The following is a 20,982-nucleotide window of genomic DNA, read 5'->3' on the forward strand; positions in this document are numbered from 1 at the left end:
TCAAACACACACATATGAAGATGTGGGAACGGTCCCTTCATCTTTCCAGCTGGCGTCGTAACCCATGTTTCAATAAAGATGGTGGGTATCCTTGATTCCAGCTGAGACTCTGTCCTTGATAACATTCTTGTCAAGGGCCCCATCGCAATCTGCTGTTTGAGAAGATAAAACTTAATAAATGTTATGTCAACTGGAACAAGGAAAGGCGTGTCAGATGAAGAACCAGCAGGTGGGGAGACAAAAGAAAACTTCACTCCTAGAACATGGCAAAAGAGAGGGGCACTACAAAGAAACCACCATGACAGCACGAATAATTTCTAAACAGTGGTTCTCCAAGTGTGTTCTCCACACGAGAAGCATCAGCTGCATCTGGAAGCTCGGTAGAAATGCGCCTTCTCTGGCCTCACCCCAAACCTACAGAAGGAGAAGCTCTAGCTGGGGCCTGCTAACCTGTAGTTTAAGGGGTCTGCAACAAGATGAGGACAGGCTATTTGAAATACCATGCAAAATCTTTCACTTCTTTTTGTTCCCTTGCTCTAAGTTTACCAAGCCAACTTCCAGCTACTTCATCCTGCTTTCTAAGGGATCTCCTGGCATTCCAGTTACTAAAGAAAATTGTCCTCTTCATAAAGGAACACATTGATATTTGGATGTGTGCTTTTGTGTGTGTATAATTCTCAGTCTTGACCCCTAAAGACCCCTTCTGCTTCTGAACGTTCAAGGCCAGGTCATGGGACCATATCCTGCTCATCAATGTAACGATGCCCAGTCCCGGCGAGGCCAAGTGGGTCTCTCCTCAGTGCACAGCCGTCTTCATTAAAAACAACGAGGTGGAGACGTGATTTATTGCTCGTGCTGGCAGCGAGAGTAAAAAGCAAAGCTGACTTTAAAGGACTGCAAATCACCCTATTAGTTTCCAGAATGAATGCTTGACAGCTGCAGGGCTTGACAGGTGCGATCTGTTGTTGGTAATGAGCTACCCCCGCAAGGCACATGAATGCCTGCTAGCTGGCCTGTTGACCAACAGAGATTAAGGAGCAATTTTCAGTTATCAAGCTAACTGACTCACCAGCATCAACAGCGGCCGGAGAGGGTAAGTCTCGCGGGAACACGAACTGGAATCTAGTGCTAATATCACTAACCACTTTTAAAATATCTACTCGAAAAAATACACAACACCCCATAAATGAAAATGTTATTTCCATGTGCATTCCTACAGAATATTTTAGTAACTCATTTTGGAATATACTCAATAAATCATGGAAGTATCTATTTTAATGGTGAAGGAACAACTACCAGCTTGATAGGTAATTATAACTGGCATATTCCGAACGCTCAATTTCATTGAATTTCCTTTGTATAACAGAAGGGAAAATCTAAGTATGAAAAAAAAAATTACTTGAAAGATGTTGGGGTTTTTTCCCCATTTGGGTTGACTTTACTAAATGTCTGGTTTTTGTCATATTTTCTTGTGATATATGCTTTCTCATTGTGCGTCTGTATGTGTTTCTCATTGTAGCATGCCAAACAATTAACCAAACAAAAACAGAGCACTTTGTCATTATACTCTGACTTATATAATATTCCAACCCATTTGTCAGGATGCTGGAATATTTTAATATAAACTTTAAAAGATAGATTTTAATGAGACCACTTGAGAAAACATGAGGAATTACATGTGATGCAAAAGAAAGCACAAATGAAAGATCTTACTTTACGAAAAAACAAACAAAAAAATCACTTCCAAGAAAAATGTATTAACTGCAGAATTATAAGCATGGCATCTGGGAAACCAGCTATGGCTTCATGATAGAATAAAGGACCTAAAATGGAACGACTTTTTCTCCTCACACAATACCTATCCAGCACAGCAACTTTCAATTTAAAATTCTTTTTCTGCTATTCTCATGCATCTCATGGAAAGAGAAAATCTTTAAGTGACAAAAGCATACAAGAGATCTGCATTGCATTCTCTGTCCATAAAACTAAACCGTTTTAATTTTTGGTAATATCTTTGGCTCGTGGGGTCAAGCAGTATACTATTGTGAATTCCTGGATGCTGAGCACCAGCGTTCAGCTCTGTGCCTAATCTATAATCTATCCAGGATCAGCTGAGTCTTAATTAGCTGACTATGTTCTAGGTAAAACACAAGGAATCCATACACAGTGAAATGTACCATCACCACCACCATTTTACAGGGGAAGAAACTGAGGCAAAGCACAGAGAAAGGGTCTGACAGAAAGCTCAGAGGCAAAAGTTTTAGAAAAGAAGTTTCCTTGCCAAAAGGTTGCAAGGGACTCGGAATTTAGGACTGATTCACCAAATAAAAAACAGGACGTGTGCTCAAAGGAAAAGATGCAACCTTAGCACTTGACTTTAGTCTGCTCATGGTTGAACACCGATTTTCTCAAATGATTCTCACACACCTAAATGCCATCATATCTTCAGAATCAGCACTGCTGAGAGTCGTTTTGATTCAGGAGATTTAGAGATGAAAATCCGACAGGGTCCCCGTGCTCTTTGTGGTTGTATCAGATCGCAAAGTCCGAGTGGACGTGGCGACGGTGCGTTTATCCCTATGGAGACGTTCCCAGTGTCAGGCCTGCTTCCAGAACCACTTGCATGGGAGATCAGAGTTAGCGAGTGACAACCCAGGGTGGACCTTTGTTCATAGGCTCCAGTGCTGTGCTCTGACCCATGACTCCCTGCAGCCTCCCACCCTGAGCAGGTGCCACAAGGTGCCCCATCTGTTCACATGCCCCACGTGCCTGAGGGCGAGGAAAAGTAGAAAAGTAGGCCTTGCTCATTCTGCAAACCTAGTACTTAGCAAAGTGCCTGACACGGTGAGCCACTTACTATTTGCTGAGAACAACTGCCACCACTGTTGCCAAAGGATGGAAGGAGAGCAGTTTTACAGAAGCCAGGGCTTTAAACTTGCCTCAATTTTCAAGTAGAGATAAAAGAGCACTTTTCCAAACCCCCAAATTAAAAGCAAAAGAGACAATGGTTAATGTAATTAGTTTATTGGTTCACAGCTCAGTTTACTCTTTTAAATAGAACAACTTGCTATTTAATAAGAGAACCATACATAGATATAAATTTGGAAGTAGATCTTGAAACCAGAGATGCACAGATAGAGATAAAAGATAAAAAGATATAGAACAAAACAGCACTGCAGCTATCGACCGGGGGTAACCTGGCCACCGGGGGCCGTTTAGCAGCGTGGAGACATGTTTGCCTGTTGCATCTGATGGGGTGGTATGTTGCTACTGGCATCCAGTTAGTAGGGCCAAGGATGCTTCTAAATATCCTACAATGCACAGGACAGCCCCTGTAACAAAGAATTGTTTGGTCCAAAAGGTCAATAATGCAGAGATTTAGAACCCCTGAACTTTAAACATACGATAATATACAGAGATATATATGAAAACATTTTAGCCCTAATTTCATGTGGTCTAATGGTTTTAATACCATATAAAATTAGTTGATTTTAAAATAACCTACTTCCTCTTTTTCAAAAATTTTAAAGAAATAAATGTGACTAGAGTTTACACATCGTCCTATGAAAAACATGTTAAAATATTACACAAATCCATGGCTCCAGGAAAACAGAAGAATCAAAATACAAACAGACATCTGCTATAAATGTAGTTTCTCCTCCAAATACTGGTTTTCCTATGTAATTGTTCTACTTAACTAGTGAATATATTCTGTCCAAATTTTTTTCCCTTTGTAGCTCATACACCTGAGACAAAAATGAGGAAACAGCAAGCACAGCAAAAAGAGATATTTTCTACTTACTTAGAGAGTCTGGCCCAATGGGAAACTACCATGCCAGGTGTAGGCCATTTCCAAAATGATGAGCAAACTAGAGGGGGGCGGGGGAAGAGAAAAAGGGAAAGGGAGATGGCAAGCGGGCAAATAGAAAGAAAAGAGAGGTGCATTTCCATTCAAAGATATGGTGGGGATAGCTACCAAACCTCTGCTGAGAGCCCACTACGTCTAAAACACAAAGAAAGTCACTGGGGGGTATACATTTTGAATTTCAAAGGCAAAGTCCAAAGAGCCCAAAACATGCAAGAAGAAATGGGGAACAGAGTGATATTCAAACGACAACTATTTTTTTTTATTTTATTCATTTTGTAAAAATATTACATTAAAAAAATATGAGGTCCCATTCAACCCCACCACCCCCACCCCACCACTCCTCCCCCCCCCCCCCCCCCAGCAACACTCACTCCCATCATCATGACACATCCATTGCATTTGGTAAGTACATCTCTGGGTATCTCTGCACCTCATGGTCATTGGTCCACATCATGGCCCATACTCTCCCCCATTCCATCCAGTGGGCCCTGGGAGGATTTACAATGTCCAGTGATTGCCCCTGAAGCACCATCCAGGGCAACTCCAAGTCCCAAAAACACCTCCACCTCTCATCTCTTCCTGCCATTCCCCATACCCATCAGCCACCATGGCCACTTTTCCCACTCCAATGCCACCTTTTCTCTGTGGACCTTGGATTGGTTGTGTCCTTTGTACCTCCATGTCAAGAGGAGGCTCAGATTCCACATGGATACTGGATGCAATCCTCCTGCTTTCAGCTGTAGGCACTCTAGGCTCCACGGTGTGGTGGTTGTCCTTCTTCAATTCCATCTTAGCTGACTGGGGTGAGTCCAATAAATCAGAGAGTAGGAGCTGATGTCTGTTGAGGCTCAGGGCCTGGCTATCATATTGTCAGTCCAGAGATTCAAATCCCCTAAATATATCTTAAACTCCAACACCAACTACAATTCCAATAAAGTAGCATGAAAGTCTTGTGAAAAGAGATCCCATCTGAGTCCAGTTTCATCATGCAGAAACACCAGCTCCAAAGAAGGGCCATCTGACATGGCAGTGAACCCCATCTGCCATGACCATAGAACCCGTGGGTCTCTTTAGTCTTCAAAGGAACCAATACCTGGGGTTGTATCTACTTTATCTGTCTTTTAGACTCTGCTCAGTTGTGCATAAGGGCAATCCTTCTGACAACCTCCAGACTCTTTTTTAGAGACTCATAGCCATATAAACTCATTTGTCCTTTCCATTTCCCCCTTACATTAGGTCAAACAGCATTTTAAAGTCATGTTATTATATGTAGACAGGGATATTCTGCTGATCCGCATTGAACCTTTAATTTAAGGTCATTTTCTAGTTGCATCATCAGTTGGTACTTGGTAGTGATCCCTCGGTGCCAGGGAGGCTCATCCCCGGGTGTCATGTCCCACGCTGGGGGGAAGGCATTGCATTTACATGCTGCGTTTGGCTTCGAGACTGGCCACATTTGAGTAACATGAAGGCTGTCAGGAGGAAATTCCTAGGCACAGTGCTGCTCTAGGCCTTGTTCTCATTTCAGGCATATAGGCTCACAAGCATAGTCACTAGTATCATGGTCTCACTGGACAACTATTTTTAATGGCAGCCACCACCTAGGTGATTTTCTCTGATGTTCCTTGCCACTGAAAGAAGTAAAAAGAAGCATGGTGACCAAAATGTTTTCATAACATGGCCTCCTGTGTTCTTTTCTGAAAGGAATCAGTAGCTTCTACATACAATTGATGCTCAACTCTAAAGGGCAAGCCCCAAGTTCATGCAGTGAGTGCTCCTAGTTTTATAAGAATGGGTGATCCACTATTCCAGTTTCATATGGCTCATCTCATACAGTCACTCAAAGGTCAGCAAAACTCCATTTACATGGGTGAAATGACCCTCGAGTGAGGGACAAAACACCAGTAGGCACAGACAAAAATAAGCAGCCTGTCATGAGGGATAAATGCTGAAAACCTGAGTATCTCAACTGAAACTGCTGACACAGAGGTTTCTCAGGAAATGTTTCCACATTTCTGAATGTGGGGATTTTTCTTGTGACTCTAAGAACCTTAGTGACTAAGAAGGACCTCTAGGAACCTTAGTGAGTATGAAGAATCTTGTTATTTTTATTCTGCGGGAGGCTACTCCTTGGATGGCAATCAAGTGACTAGCCCAGAAACACAAGGCTCGTGGAACACTCCTTCAACACAGCAGGATCTCGCTCCAGGATGCAGCGGAGTGATACCGCAACGTAAGATACATATCCTGCTCAAAAACTCTGGATATTTTAGGTTTGCAACTCTTTGTTGATTTTCTCTTTAGTGGAGGAAGTATGAATTTCCATTTTCAAGACTGCTGTTACTCATTTAAGAATAAGAAGGACTATTGCTTACCATTAGATATTGTTAGTGAATTAAACACAAGTTGGTAAGTTTGTCTTGGATAAACCAGTTAAACTAATCCACTAGGTATGCAGTGAATGGCTGAGATCTCCTTTATGCTGAAAGCTTTATTTTTGTCTGCATTTAGATTTTCTCAACTGTTTCAGTCTTTTTTTTAGAGAAGTTGTCAGTAACGTCTCCAGAACAGGAGAGGGACTTAGAAGTATTCCAAACATGAATTATTAATGCATTAGCATCTTGTGGCGAAAGGAAAAAGGTGTACACTGCAAACAAAACCATGGAGAAGACATTTCTAAGTTCATAATCAAAGAATTTCCATCAACACATGTCAATTACTAGTATGATTAATGATACTTTGGTAAAGTGATGGATTCCTTTGCAAAATTAGTTTCTTGTTTCAATCCCTGGACTGTTTTGTTTTTTTATTTCTGGACTTACGAAATTATCACTTCTCCAGAAATAACCAGAAATTATCTATGATATTTAAAATGTAAGCAATGATTGATTTTAAATTGAGGAAAAATGTATTTTGTTCTCTGCAGGTGATTTGAGATCATGTACAAATTAGGAAATACACTTCCTTAAAAAAAATCCCCATCCCCATACGTTATGTGACTTTTTTTAAATGGTGATAACGTTATCTGCCTCATCTTTCAAAGAAAGAAGATAATTTGCAGAATTAAATCGTATTTTGGAGGTCACTAACAGAATATTATTTTCTCAATTGGCAGAATATTTGTAACTGGGAGAGCGAAAGAACTTTATTAAATGATCAAAAATTATAATTCAAAACAAAAGGATAAATGGACTATGAATTACATTTTAGGATTTTTCCCCCTTGATAGGTTATTCTTCCTCAGATTTCCTGGGAATACGGGCTATCACTTGGGGAATTAAAAAATAAACAATTATTCTCATCTTTAACATTTTCTTTCCAGGTACAGCCTTGAGAATTTTCTAAATTCTCCTTTTCTCAGAATTCCACATTCCTGAACAGTTATGTCTTGCAGAGATGCTGGCAATAATTGTGAAGTGTCAACACATGCAAGGCAAAAGGACTTGCCCATCATGCGCGGGCACACGGAGCTCTTGGCAGTGCTGTCCCCTGCGTATAGGCTACAATTTCCACTTAGAAATGCCCCACACGTGTGCCCTCATCACACACAGCAGCTATGGCAGCCAACAGCCCAAGGCGGTGATGGCGGGCGGAAACTTTTGTTATCCCCAAACAACAAACTCAAACTCTCTGACGCCAGGTAGAGCACCTGTTCTCCGGACATTTCTGCCTGACTCACACTTAACGCTTGGCTACTGCCTTAGACAAGCAGAAATTTTGGTGGACCTAAACAAAAGCAATCTATTAAAGAAAGCACTTCCTCTGAGAAATTAGTTGAGCTCATGATAGTGAACTCAACGATTGTCTTAACATCTTCAGAGATGATGCATGTCAATGCCAAAGATGTACTGTGTTAATAACAGGGGGTATGGAAAAATATACCAAATGTACGCGCTACACCATAGTTAGCAGTAATCACCTGATGATATTATCTCATAATCTGTAACAAATGTTCTACAACAACGTAGTGTTGGTGGAGGGGTGATTATGAGAATTCCATGATTGTTTGTAAGCTCATGACTTTTCTAATAAAAATATATTTTAAAAAGATGATACATGATTATCAGTTTCTTTCTTCAACAACTTTTTGAGGTTATTTGATAAAATTTCTCTCTCTAGGAGAAAATGGTTCTTTGGAGGGTGGGAAGCCCTTCTCACTGTTGCTGGGTCCCCAGAACGTACGAATCCTGAAGATGGCTGTGTTTGGCAGGTTCTTCTTGGTTAGAAGATTGACAGAGGGATGAGGGCACAGAGAGCTGATATTAATGGGCTGATATCTTTAAGGTTTCTTCTAGCATTCCAGGATCCCTTCAGTTACCAACAACTGTGCCATTCCACAATTTATCGGTACTTCCAGGAACCTATGAGAAAAGCAGTGATGGGTGCTCAGGGGTCCTGGGTTTGAGTACATCGATATTTCCCTTCTGTCTTCTCTCTTTGTCAACTTACTGACTGAGAAGCAGGGTCGTTTAGTATAAACACGTGGGACTGCCGGGCCTAGGGCTTAGTTTCTGCTGGAAGCTATGGTTATCTCTCTCTCAGACCTTCCGTTTTCTTATCTGTAAAAGACAAGTAATATCCCTGAGCTCACAGAGTTGTGTAAAGGTCAAATAGATAATGTGTGTGCCTCTACTTTGTCAACACCAAAACACTGTAAAATGCAGTGTTAAGGGTCTTCTCTCCTTCGGCCCAGTAACTCGGGACTTTGGGCCCATGCCCACTCTCCAGGACTGGAGTCCAAGGGAAGACAGAGCCTGAGGGCAGGGAGATGGGAAGCGGCCTCCTCCTTCCCTCTTCTTCCCACCCCCAGGGCTCCCGGGCTCCGGGCTGGCTCTTAGGGGAGCCGGCTCCTCCGGCTTAGAGATCAACTGGGAAGCACAGAGCCACCCATAGGGTACCCCGAGGTTCACCCACATCACCACGCAGCAGGAAGAAGGACCGCGCACCCATCTCTAGGTGTGATGGCCCCTGTGCTTTCCACCCATTCTGCGGAAGAGGCAGGGACAGCTCATCCCTCAAGAACAAGTGAGGAGAGAGTGGCCGAGGGGCGGGCCCCACGCCCGTGCAGGTTGCTCCGGACGGGGATAACCAAGCATCTGGGGTGCGGTGCTAGGAGTCTCCTGGAGGGCACTTTCCCTAAACTCATGGGAGGTCCAAGCCCCCCACTCTGAGATCTCATTTAAGGACTCTGAGCTCTCGGAAACTGTTTCCTGTTTCCAAGTCTTGGCCCCTACTAGAGTAAAAATTCCTCAGGGGCAGGTGCCCTCTCAGTCTCACCTTAGCGCTGTAGCCACCTGCTGGGATCAGCTGGAGCCACGGAGGGGACTGAAGCAGTAACTGCTTTTTTAGAGGGGGAAGTGATCCAGCCTCACAGCCTTGCCTGCACGTGGAATCGCACTCCAGCCAGCCCAGCACCATTTCCTTACTCCTTACCGTGGAATCTTTGCTTATGGGCCATGAGGTCGCTATTTTTACCCAGCCCTCTCTGCCATAAGTGAAAATTCCTCCTTTCACCTCTTTGAAAACCACGTGTGAAATCTTTTAAGATAACAGATGAGATGGTAGGCCCTGGTGGATGGTGGATGCCATTCCTCTGGTTGAGTAAATCCAAAACTGATTTATCCGGACAGCTGGTTGCCCTTGCCATCTTCCTAAACCCGCCAGGGATGGCTTTGGTCAATGCTGTCCCCTCACCCAACCTACTGCCTACCTGCCACACTATGAACTCAAACTTCCCTAAACGGTATTTATTTCTCACATTTCCCTGAATTCTGGGAACAAGGTGTGCTGCTAGTGCATTAGACCCAAGATGTGAAATATTTTCATTGAAATCGTCACAAGATATAAACTAAATTCAAATAAAAAACGTTCTGAATCTAAGTGAGTCTTTATTTAAAGGAATTGTTCACATTTTTTAAGCCCTCAAGATTTTTTTTAGGACAGGCAGGTGGCATGGGACTGTGAGAACGAGCTGAGCAGAGATGTGAAAGCTGGGCTCTATTTTTAATTCATGACCTCCTACCTGTAGGCTCTCAGGACAAGTCATCCCTATTCTCCAAGCATCCAGGTGTCTCATGTGACAGAGAAGTTCTGACTAGCTCAGGTATCTCTGAAGGAAGTTAGGGCTTCTGAGAAGCAGGGGCTGCAGTGGGGTTTCCGGGGCAGGGTGGCGTTCTCGTGGAACAGGAGAGCAGGCAGGGGAAGGAGCTGAGGAAGAACGCGAGCTCAGCTGGAGACCAGGAGCCCCTCACCCCTCGGAAGCTCTGGAGCCAGCACTGCCTCACAGGCTGGTCCCAGCAGGTGGCCGCCAGCACCCCGTGAGCACTGAGTCAACAGAGAGCAGGAGCTCTGCCTACCTGGTGCCCACAGGGGAAGGTACAAGTATAAAAGGGGAAGCAGCTGGGGGGGGAGGAAGGACGATGGGCACCAGTGGGCAGTATCTGCTGTAGAAGGAACTGTGACCTGGGGCCTATTTTCAATATTTCAGGAAACCCTGAAGGAAATGATACATTTTCCTTAGACGTCGTGGCAAAGGACAACTAACGGGTCATGAAAATTCATCTTGTCAACAAATGTCAACTCTGGTAATGCCAGCGATCTCATGCCAATGTGAAGCTCTGGAAGGATTACCGATATCTTTGATTACTGAAAAGAGGGGAAACTAGAACATGCTCAATAACTGCCATACGTTGACAGACAATGCACTTGCAAAATGTGGAGTTCAGGATAAACCAAATAGGAATGCCGGAAGGTGGCCGACCTGGAGCTCTTAAAGGTCCGTGGGCTCCGCAGTGCACCACAAGCATGTTACCCCAACACTGGCACAAGGCCTTGCAAGGAGGCATTTCCATTTTGCCTGGGGAGATATCACAAGACACCCTCTATGTGAGACTGGCATGTGATTCACTACTTGTAGTCCCATCCCCAAACCCAAAACTGCAAGATTCTGCTTTCTGGAAAGCAATGCTCAGTTATGCAGAACTTCACTTCGGGGAGAAAACAGGCAGTGCACATCGACACTTCAACGAGTTTCTCTAGTTTAACCCCACGGGTTAGACCCACTCACTGGAACAAAGCGGGGCAGCATCTCCGGTGAAATGTGGTGACTTCCTTTTAAATAAATACAATCGTTTTCTATGTTAGGGTTACATTTCCTTAAAGTGGAAACACACACACCAACATTCACATTTTAATTTAAACCTCTCAATACACATACACGTGTGTATGCATATTTCGTCATTAATATGTTGTATTAGTCAGCCAAAGAGGTGCTGATGCAAAATACCAGAAATTGGTTCGTTTTTAAAAAGGGTTTGTAGGTGGGGAAGGAGCTTACAGATACCAGGCCATAAAGCATAAGTTACTTCCCTCACCAAAGTCTATTTGGAGCACGATGGCTGCCAACGTCTGCGAGGGTTCAGGCTTCCTGGGTTCCTACATTCCTGGGGCTTGCTTTTCTCTGGGTTCAAGGTCCCTTCCTTCTTGGGGCTGGCTTCTCTTTCCTCTGCGTGCTGATTTCCCAGATCTTCAGCATCAAACTCTAACATCAGAAATCTCAGGTCAAAAGCTCCAACTCTGTCTTCTGCCAGGCCTTTTTTATCTGTGAGTCTCCACCCACCAAGGGGTGGGGACTCAATGCCCTAACCATAACTCAATCATGCTCTGGTACAGCTCAGATTACAAGCATAATCCAATATTTCTTTTTGGAATTCATCAATTATATCAAACTGCTACATGTCATTATAAATTATAAGTATATTATAATAAAATAAATATATACGTGCGTGTACATATATTTCTTTTCTAACCATATGGTGCTTGAAGTGAACAAGTCAGTAAGTGGATTTTCTGCTATTTTTAAGATGCTTTACGAAAGTTGCATAAATCATTTTCAAAGAGAAACAGTATTAAAAATGCACATATCTCCAAGGAGCAGCACAGTGTATGGGTCAAATGCCGAACTCTTTAGAAAGCAGAGACTAGAAAACACCTAGGGCGCTATTCTGTAATGGCCTCTCTCCCAAGGTGACTGTGAATGCCTGGCCAGCCTGGCATAGGACTTAAAACGGGCCGCAGGGAGCACTGGCACATCAAGTATCTTCATCTCAAGATTCCTAGTCAGAAACTGGTGAGCCTGTGACTGATTTGTGGCTGTTATGGTTTTTGATGCCCTAATTGTTTGTTTACTTTTTCTTGGAGGAGAGGCTGGCCCTCCCAGTAGAATGAGCTAATCACCAGCTTACTTCTCTCTTTTGCCAAAACAAACAGCTTCCAATTACTGTTGGGAAAAGCCTCTGATCTCTAATCAGCTCCCTAAGTCCGCCTATCAGTGGTACTTATAGGGTGAATTATATTCCATTAAGCAACAATCTCTTAACACTGATAAAATTCTAGAACCCTAGGGCCCAGGCGACCAGCAAGCTGCTATTTATCTTCAGGCAGGATTCCATCCACTTTCTCCCTGAGATTTCCTGAATTCTGGCAAAGAAACCCCTGCCCCACCCCCACCCCCTCCCCTGCACAGCAGCTACTATTTTTCCTCAGGCACCACAGACTCCTTCCAGAAAGAGAGAGGTCCCGGGCTTGCTGTCATTTGGAGGACTGACTATTTTTAAGACTGAGTTCCACCATACCCCCAGGGCAGACAAGGAGCCAGGTCTCCGCCTGGAGCAGCTCTTCTCCCATTGAACTAGATTCGCCTTCAAAAGACCCGGCTGATTTCAGGCAGCGTCTTCCTGCCCTCCTCCTCCGAGGTGCCAGCGCAGTTGAGAAAATCAGAGCGAAAGCTTTCATCCGCAGGTGCAGGTGAGCCAGGCCAGGGCCGAGAAGGACCTGCTGAGGAGCCGCCATGCCCAGGAGGCTCAGACCCTGCCAAGGTCGCTGCCAACGTGGAGGAGCAAACCAAGCGGGCCTCTTCCCGCCTGGACGCCACTTTACTTGCCTACAAGGGGGTCAAGCTTGGGACCCAAGGTTCTGCCAGGCCATCTGGTCAAGCTTGGGACCCAAGGTTCTGCCAGGCCATCTGGAAACTCTCAAGTTTTTCTCTTGATATTTGTGTGGTGCACGTGAAGCCTCACGGGACAGCGGGGAAGGTGTCGGGCACTTGGAGCCGGACCACCTCCTACCCTCCGCAGGATGGGTTCTCAGCTGCCAGCAACCTCACGGCCCCTGGGCTCCACCTGGCTGCCCACCCTGAGACTGCTGCCACCCTCTGCCTCCTGGAGGGGACTGGGTGAGGGTGGGGGGAGGTTCTGGGTGGGCCCTGGGGACCTGCAGTGTTTGGGGCCAGTCCCCACCCATCCTGGTAACACCGTGGGGTCCGGTGAGTCCCCCGGCAGAGCCAAGATTCTGTGAGGGTGAGCCTCCCCACCCACTGCTGATCCGGGCACCCAGCGCGTCCCAGCCAGGGTGCTGTCCATCTGCTGTGGGGTAAGGCAGAGCACCACAGGAAGAGCAGAGGCCAGCTCAGCCTCCTCAGCACCCTCCCAGAGCGGGAGGCAGGAGAGGAACCGCCAGGGTCAGTCCTGCACAAAAAGCGGGGTGTGTTATATCTGTGAGCTAAAAAGGGGGACATGCCAAAGGCCTTGCTTTGCCCACGGCACCACCGGGTTGCACACTGATCATTGGGGAGAGGCTAACTGAGTCTTTTCATGACTCAGGGGCAGGGTTCAGTCGTGAGGCCAGAGTTCTGAACTTCCCCTACATTTCAGTACTCGATTCTAAGCTCTTCCAGGCTGGGGGCAGTGTCAGACAATTCTGGCTTCTCTGGCCCATTTTCCAGTCTGCCTGAAAGCACTGTGTGCAGGCGAAGCAAATCCAACTGCTGGTAGCCTTTCCAAGGCCTCCCGGCACCCAGCTGGGGCAGAGAGCACTCCCTCCAGCCTCCTCTGCACCACAGGGCGCCTGGCATGCTGCTCCCGGGCGCAGAGCTCCTGCCTGCCCCGAGTCCCGGCTCAGCTTCTCTCCAGCCCGGCTGGGCAGCACGCACACCTGCGAGTCCACGCTCTCTCCGTGGAGGGTGGAGGATGCAGCGGCCCTTCCCCACCTTGCAAGGGGCCCAGATCCCTGCGGAAGTTGGAAGTCCGTGTCTGCTCCAGAAGCGGGCTGCTTCTTGGGGGCACGTGCACCGGCTCGTGCGTGGGGAAGTGCGACAGAAGCTGCTCCTTCCAGGGCTGACCCGGGCCCTGCCCCCGCCACCTCCTACCCTCCCAGGAAGGGTTCTCAGCTGCCAGCTCCCAGCCTCCCTCCCGGGGCAGCTATTAGACAGGATAAATGCCACACACAGAAGGAGGGGTTAGCAACAGACCCATTCCCTCACCACCCTCCAGCTGTGAAAGCCAGCGACGGGAGTGGGCTGTTTACCAGGAGCCAGGGCTGCGATCTTTTCACACCTTGAGAAAGCTTAATCCCCGTAATTTAGATAAACCAGACAGGCATTACCAGGTTAGGGCTAAAACTCCCAGAATGGCTTTGCAATTGATTAGAAAAACAGCAGTTATTAGGTCCTAACTGAGTAATTTGCAGCTTATTTCGCCCCAGCTAATTAAAATGTAATCACGATTGTTTGGCAACGTGTATTCTGTCAGCAGTTTTTCTTCAGAAGAGAAATCATGCCAAGGGACCAGAAGAAAAGCCTTTTCACCGGAATTGGCTTGATCTAACTACTTCTTTAGCAGGGGAAACTGTAAAACAGATAAATTACAGCAACTGACAATTTCATTAAAAAAGAGATACTCTTCCTCCCGGGACGAGCTGGTGTGCAGCTTTCCGCTTTACACAATAGCGCCGCTTCGCCTCGGAAGTGACTTTCGGGGTGGGGCAGGGCACTCTCGAGACCAGGTGCCCGGGGGCCTCACCCTCCCCGGGACAGACGGACAGACGCCCCCGCCCTCTCCCGCCCCTCGAGCACTCGGTTCTGCGCTCCCAAGCCCCGGGAGGACCGGAGCGCGCGTGCACTTTCCTGAAAGCCCTAAGAACGCACACAATGACACGCTCCCGCCCCGCCAACTTCACGGGCTGGCTCCAGCTCCCTCAAGAGCTCAAGTTGGAGCTCCCCCTCGAGCCACTCCGCGTGAGGTTCCAGGAGCTGACGAGCCAGGAAGGACGTCCCCGGGGGCTACAATCCCCCAACCCCACCGACGCTCAAGCCGCCTCCGCTCGCCCCGAACTCCCGCGGCCCTTCCGGAGCCCCCCTTCTCCCGCCCCGGCGGGAGGGGCGCCCCGCTTCCTTCTTCAAAGGCAGAGGGCTCTGCGGCAGCCCCGGGGCCCTCCGCAGTTCTCCCTGGGACGGTAAGCGGGGCTCTTGGCGCTGGTGAAAAGCTCCGGAGAGCCGAGGCGGTGAGGGCGAGAACGACGGCAGGCGAGAGAAATCAGGCGGCGGGGAACGGTTTCAGCGCTCCGCGCTCGGATCTGCGGCGAGGGAGCTGCGCGCCCTGCGCGGACGGCGTCGGGGCGCGGCTCCCGGGAGCCCGCGGCCACCCGGCTCTGCGTGCAAGTCCCGCGGGGGCCCCCAATATCCGGCCCCCCGCAGGCGCCAAGAGCGCCGTTCCCTTCCGGACCCGCAGTCGCGCAAGCACACACACTCGCCTCTCCACTTCCAGCAGAAAGGACCAGTCCCGGAGGAGGTGCGGGACCGGCCCTCTCCCGAGCACACGGAGCACGGCCCTCGACGCCCCCTAGCCTCTGCCTCCCCCACCCCCGCACGCGGGTCATCGCTCAGGCCTGGAAGCTCTGGAGCTCAGGCGCGGCGCCGCTCCACCGCACACCCCCCGGGACGCCCGTCGCGGGTGGCCCCAGTGTCCTGCCGGGAGCTCGACGGCGGGCAGTGAGCTCCGGGCCCTCGCCCAGGAGAGACCGAGGGCGGCGGCTCGTGGGCACCTGCGGGGCTGGGCACGGCGCGCAGTGCCCCGCAGCGCCGGGGAGTTTGCGGGACTCGCCACGCGCGCAGAGGGCGGGGGCCAGCAGCGACTCCGCACGCTCCCGCCCCGTGAGGCCGCCCTGCTCCCTCGGCCGGGAGCAAGCTGGGGACGGATGCTGCCGGCTCGCCTGGCGTCTGGGAGCAGGCGGGCGGCTGGAGCGGAGGGTCCGAGCACCCCGGCGGCAAAGCGCGCGCCGCGGGAAGGCCGGGGTGCGCGGGCCGCGCGGGCGCGGAGTCGGGGCGTCGGGGCGGGCGGGGGCGCGCGTACCTGGAAGTGCTGGAAGAAGGCGGAGATGCGCGTGATCTGCAGGCTGAGGCACCTGGAGGCGCAGCGCGCGCGCTGGACGCTCCCGGCCGCCAGCGACTCGTCCAGGCGCCGCGCCGCGCCGGGCCCGGCCGCCAGGCAGCCCCCGGAGGCCGCCAGCCAGAGGCAGAGGGTCAGCGCGGCGCCGGGCGCCCCGGGCTCCATGCTGCGGGCGCTGGCCGACGCTCCCGCTCCGCGCCCGGGCAGCTCTGCGGGCGCCTGGCGGCCGCCGCCACTCCGCCGGAAAGTTCACCCCGCAGCGCCCGCCCCTCTCCCGCCGGGGGTGGGGTGAGGGTGACAGGCGGCCGCGCCATTGGCTGCCCGGGCCCTGAGTGACAGGGGGGCCGGCCCGAGGGCCGGGGGGCAGGTCTCCCGGGCGCAGAGTCGGGGCGCGGGGACCGCGCGCCACACGCCGCCCGCGCCGTCGGGGCCGCCCGCAGCCTCGGCGCGCCCCTGCCCGCCCGCCCGCCACCCAGGGGCGCGGCTCTGCCCGCGACAGGTGCGGGGCGGCCGGCACCCGGGAGGCGCGCGCCCCGCGGGGCCCCGGGCCGTGGGAACGGCGGGACCGCAGGGCGCCTCGGCGGCTCGCCGGTGCCGGGCGGCGGGAGGGAGGCAGGAGCCCTCCCGAGGTGGCGGCCCTGGCCGCGCGCCGCCCGGCCCTCCCCCTGCGCCGGCCCTCGCCCCCTCGCTGCCGCCGCGTCGCCGCCGGGGAAACTGAGCGCAGAAGCCGGCCGCCGGCAGACCCGCGCGTCGCCTCCCCGCCTCCCGGGAGCCCGAGGGTTCACAGCCCCGGCTCCCCTCACCGTCCTCCCACCTGCGCCGGCCCCCAGCCTCTCACTGGGCCCGGGCCCCTTGAGGCGGCTGCGCTGGCGACTCTCGTTCCTTCCCACTGTCCTTCCTCACCCAGGTCCTCGCTCCTCAGCCAGGAGCGGCCGGAGGGGCGCGGCGCCCCGGCCAGTTCCCACCTGCAGCGGGCAGCGCGCTCCCCTGAGGCCGCGCGGGAAGGAGCCCCCCCACCCCCCGGCCCGAAGGGAGAAGACCCCGCGCGCTGGGGGGTGGGCTCGAGAACCGTGCCTTGGCGGTGGAGAGAGTGGCATGGAGCCACCCGGCCGCTGCGACCGGGGCCGCGCAGAGATGTCCCAGTGCAGACCCGCCGGCCCCAGCCACCGCCCCTTGCAGAAGGGCACGTCTGTGCTTTAAGGCCCGAGCGCAGCTACCAGTGTCAACACGCGCTCGACCTGGCTAAGGGTCAGCCCAAGCTGGACTCCTCCTCGCGCAGGCCTCAGGAGCCGGCAGTGGCCACTTCCAGCCCTTTCCCCTATTCTGCAAACTTCTACGCTGATTTTGAGATCTTTCTGTTAACAAATCATCATAACCCGTTATCCCCGCGATGCCTTTTCAATGACATCATTTTATATTGCTATTTCTTCCCTAAATTTACAGCGGGGATACCAGTAGAATTAATTAGAAACTCCCAGTGGTGTCATATTTTAAAAGGTCTGCAAGAACGAAAGAACAAAGGAAAAAAAACAAAATTAGGCAAAATCAGGTTTGAGGTAGCTGTTTCACAATGGAAAACCTTCCTTATAAATTTATAAACCCACTTCAAAATTTGGAATAAGGCCTTTATAGTTTGAGTGAAATCAGATTAGGACACCCAGTGAAGCCAGAGACAATATAGTCCTTGGAAAAATTATCAACTGACTGCCTGTTTTGACTGCTTTGTAAAAACATTATTAGAGAAGTGTGTTTACAGATCAAGCATGCATAAAATACAGATTAGCATCCACCAGCCCAGCACAAACAGTTTGAAATTGTGTGGAATTTTGTTACAATCGCTGATAACACTTTCTTGGTAATTGTACTAATTTTTAACAGTAGTTTCCTTTGTTAAAACTGATGAAAAATTATTAAAATAGTACTATTCACTATCATCATTAGGTGTATTTTTCCATTTAGCGCCCTATTCCACCCTATTTTTAACACCTTGTATTAGTGTTGTACATTTATTATGATTGATTAAAGAACATTCTTATACCCAAACTGTAAACTATACTCCATCATCTACAACAGGTTCAATGTGTTACAGTCCTGTGTTATCCTTTCACTTTCACTCTAGTAACATATGATCTAAAGTTTCCCCTTTTAGCCACATTCACATATGTAATTCAGGGCTGTTGATTACACTCATAATAATGTGCTGCCATCACCACCATCCATTTCCAAAACATTACATTCAACCTGAATAGAAATTCTGTCCAATGAAGCATCGATTCCCTGTTCTCTACCCCAGCGTCTCCTGGCAACCTGTGTTCTAGATTCTAGCTCTGTGCGTTTGCTGGTTATAATGGTTCGTATCAGTGAGACCATAGTGTGTCCATTTGTGTCTGGCGTATTGCACTGAGCATCATGTCAGCTGCTTTTTAAGTCATCACATTTTTCCACACAGACTTTTTCTTTTATTTTTCTTTTCACACAGACTCTTCAGTGTATCACTTCAGTGTCCATCACTTTAAAAATAGTAAATTGAGAAGATTTACTACTCTGGTAGTGAAAAACAACATTTGAAGCTTCAATTTCATTATCAGCAAACCACGTACAATGAAGCATGTTGTAAGGACTGAAGAAAAGAGCATCTATTTTAAATGAATCAATATGCTTGGCACACAGGGAAGCTCAATAAAAACCAGTTAGCATTGTTTTTAAGGGGGGGGGCCCTGCAGCTTCAGGGGCCTGAAGCCTGTTCCGTCCCCACAGGGTCCCAGGCTGAGAAGCCCCCAACGCCCACCCTGCGCTTGGTTTAATGCTTTGCTGCTGCCACCTTGAACATCTTAGGAATTTTTGAGGAGGGACCGCACATTTTCATTCTCTGCTGGGCCCTGCAAATTACATAGCTGGTCCTGCCTGCAGTGTTTAGCCATGACCATGCTACACTTGAGCTGGAAACCTAAAACTGTAGGGCTGAGCGCAATAGTGTAAAAGATGCTCCGAACTGCAAGTGGAAATCTTTCTAAATATGTTCAACATGCAGAGTGACTTCTGACCTCAGGGGTTGTTTTTTAATTTTATCACTTTCACATGAGAATCACTAAAAACATTGCCAAAAGACGGTGGCAGGTCCTTCAACAGTGTTTATGTTTCAAAGTTAAGCAAACACCTGTTCTTGGTGAAAGCAAGGATTTTATGCACATCGATGTTTTTTTAAAGGTATGTTTGATTTATAATTTTGCATGTCCTCTCATGACATTCATATCCTAGAAAGTGAAATCCTAAGAACAAGTATGCTGAGCTTTTAAAAATAGCTTTTAAGCATTTGCTGGGCTTACTGTATTTTTTTGAAAAAGCAACATGTGTTCTGCAGCATATTCATTTCCATTAATAAATGCATTTTGCAATAAACCACAAAAAAGAAACTAGTCCACTGAAGAGAAACCTTGGGATTAAGCCTATGGGGCTAGCTTATTATGCATATGTTAAAATAATATTTGTTATATCGCCTTCTTCCTAGAATTAGCACAGAAATCCCCTGTAGATTCTACAGGCTTTCCTCATGCTATTTATTTTAACTGTAGTTTAAAGTAACTTTCAAAAAGAAAAACATTTTAGTAAAATCAGAGTAAGAGTTGGCCTCTACTCACATATACCCAACTTATTATGCAGCTGACCTTGGGAGCCGGCCAAGGGCACTGCTCTAACTTTTGACGTAACAGTTTAGCCCACACTAAGTTCCTGAGAAGCAACCGCCCAGGAGAAGAGAAAGCGCGTGCTGAAGTAATGCCGGCTAAATGGATGGGTGGGGCCGCACAGGTGTGGTTAGAAAGGAGGCATGCTTAACGTGTCTTTCCCCACTGGAACCCCATTGCCCTCATTTGTCGGGAGATGAAACAACCTTATACGACTTCAGTTTGGCTTAAATAGACAAAACACACATCTGTCAACAAGAGTAGAAAAGGGTCTTAATTTACTCTCATTTATGGCTGCGTGAACAATAATAAACCTATCTTGGTCAGGCTGCAGAAATTCACCAAAAACATAAAGACCTCGTTCGCAGTTTGCAAAATGTTAGTTAGGCTCTTCTTTGAATTTTCTTAAGCTAAAATTTCTTTAAAAAAAAAAAAATCAAACAGAAGCAGCACCTGGCAAGTTTGCTAACCCTGGATTCCAGGGCCCCAACTTGAGAGAACTTGGTTCAGTGGGGGTGGGGTTTTGTAATCTAAACTTTAACCACCTCCCCAGGTGATTCTGTAGCAGTCAGCCCTGCTCTATGGTCTGATACCGATTCAGAAAACGCGTATTCCTTTAAGAACTAGGGTGGCAGCTCTGATTTAGATAGCACCTAAGGACAATTTTTAAAGCATAGTGACTTGTCTTTTTAAAGGTTTTTAAAAGTTCTCCAGCTCTGTTTGGTTGATAAAGATAAAATATGAAGGGGTCAAGCATACTCTTCCTCTGATACGTCCCCTTGGGAAAGCACACTGAGAACATGTTCTAAATTGGAAAGAGTGAATACTTTCATTTGAAGGCCTAGACGAGTTGTGAACCACTTTGCCGTTCCTGGCTATTGGTTATCAGGGACTTTGGAGAAAGAGGAGGGAACTCACAGGAGCTGCCAGTTTCCTTCCTAATTGCCTTCGCTTGATGACAAAATAGCCTACACCTTCTCTCAGAAACTACAATTAACTTTAGGAAAAGCAAAAGTGGGAAACGAAGAGGACTGTTTTTCCAGGGCCCCGCCCATACTTAACGTCGCCTCTCCTAGCCTAAGTTCTTAGAATTTGCTAGGTCAACTCTTTGAAATCTATGCTTTAAGTGGGCTTTGCTCCCTCCAGACTGACTTTCTGCTCAGCGTTAGACGGCATGATGCAGGGAATGTCAAAAGAGCTACTGAGAGAG

The 20,982-nt window shown here is 48.7% G+C and overlaps 1 protein-coding gene across 1 annotated transcript in view; it reads right to left on the reverse strand.

The window, feature by feature from the left end:
* The window catches only part of ANOS1 (anosmin 1), a 177,140-nt gene extending 160,856 nt beyond the window's left edge, over positions 1-16,284 (reverse strand). Inside the window, exon 1 of the mRNA XM_071212938.1 lies at positions 16,054-16,284. Coding sequence (XP_071069039.1) covers positions 16,054-16,254 — 201 coding nt within the window. The 5' untranslated portion in view covers positions 16,255-16,284. The remainder of the gene's footprint in view (positions 1-16,053) is intronic.
* Positions 16,285-20,982: the final 4,698 nt, after the last annotated feature.

This window comes from Dasypus novemcinctus, chromosome X (genome assembly GCF_030445035.2).
Source record: "Dasypus novemcinctus isolate mDasNov1 chromosome X, mDasNov1.1.hap2, whole genome shotgun sequence".
NCBI lineage: Eukaryota > Metazoa > Chordata > Mammalia > Cingulata > Dasypodidae > Dasypus > Dasypus novemcinctus.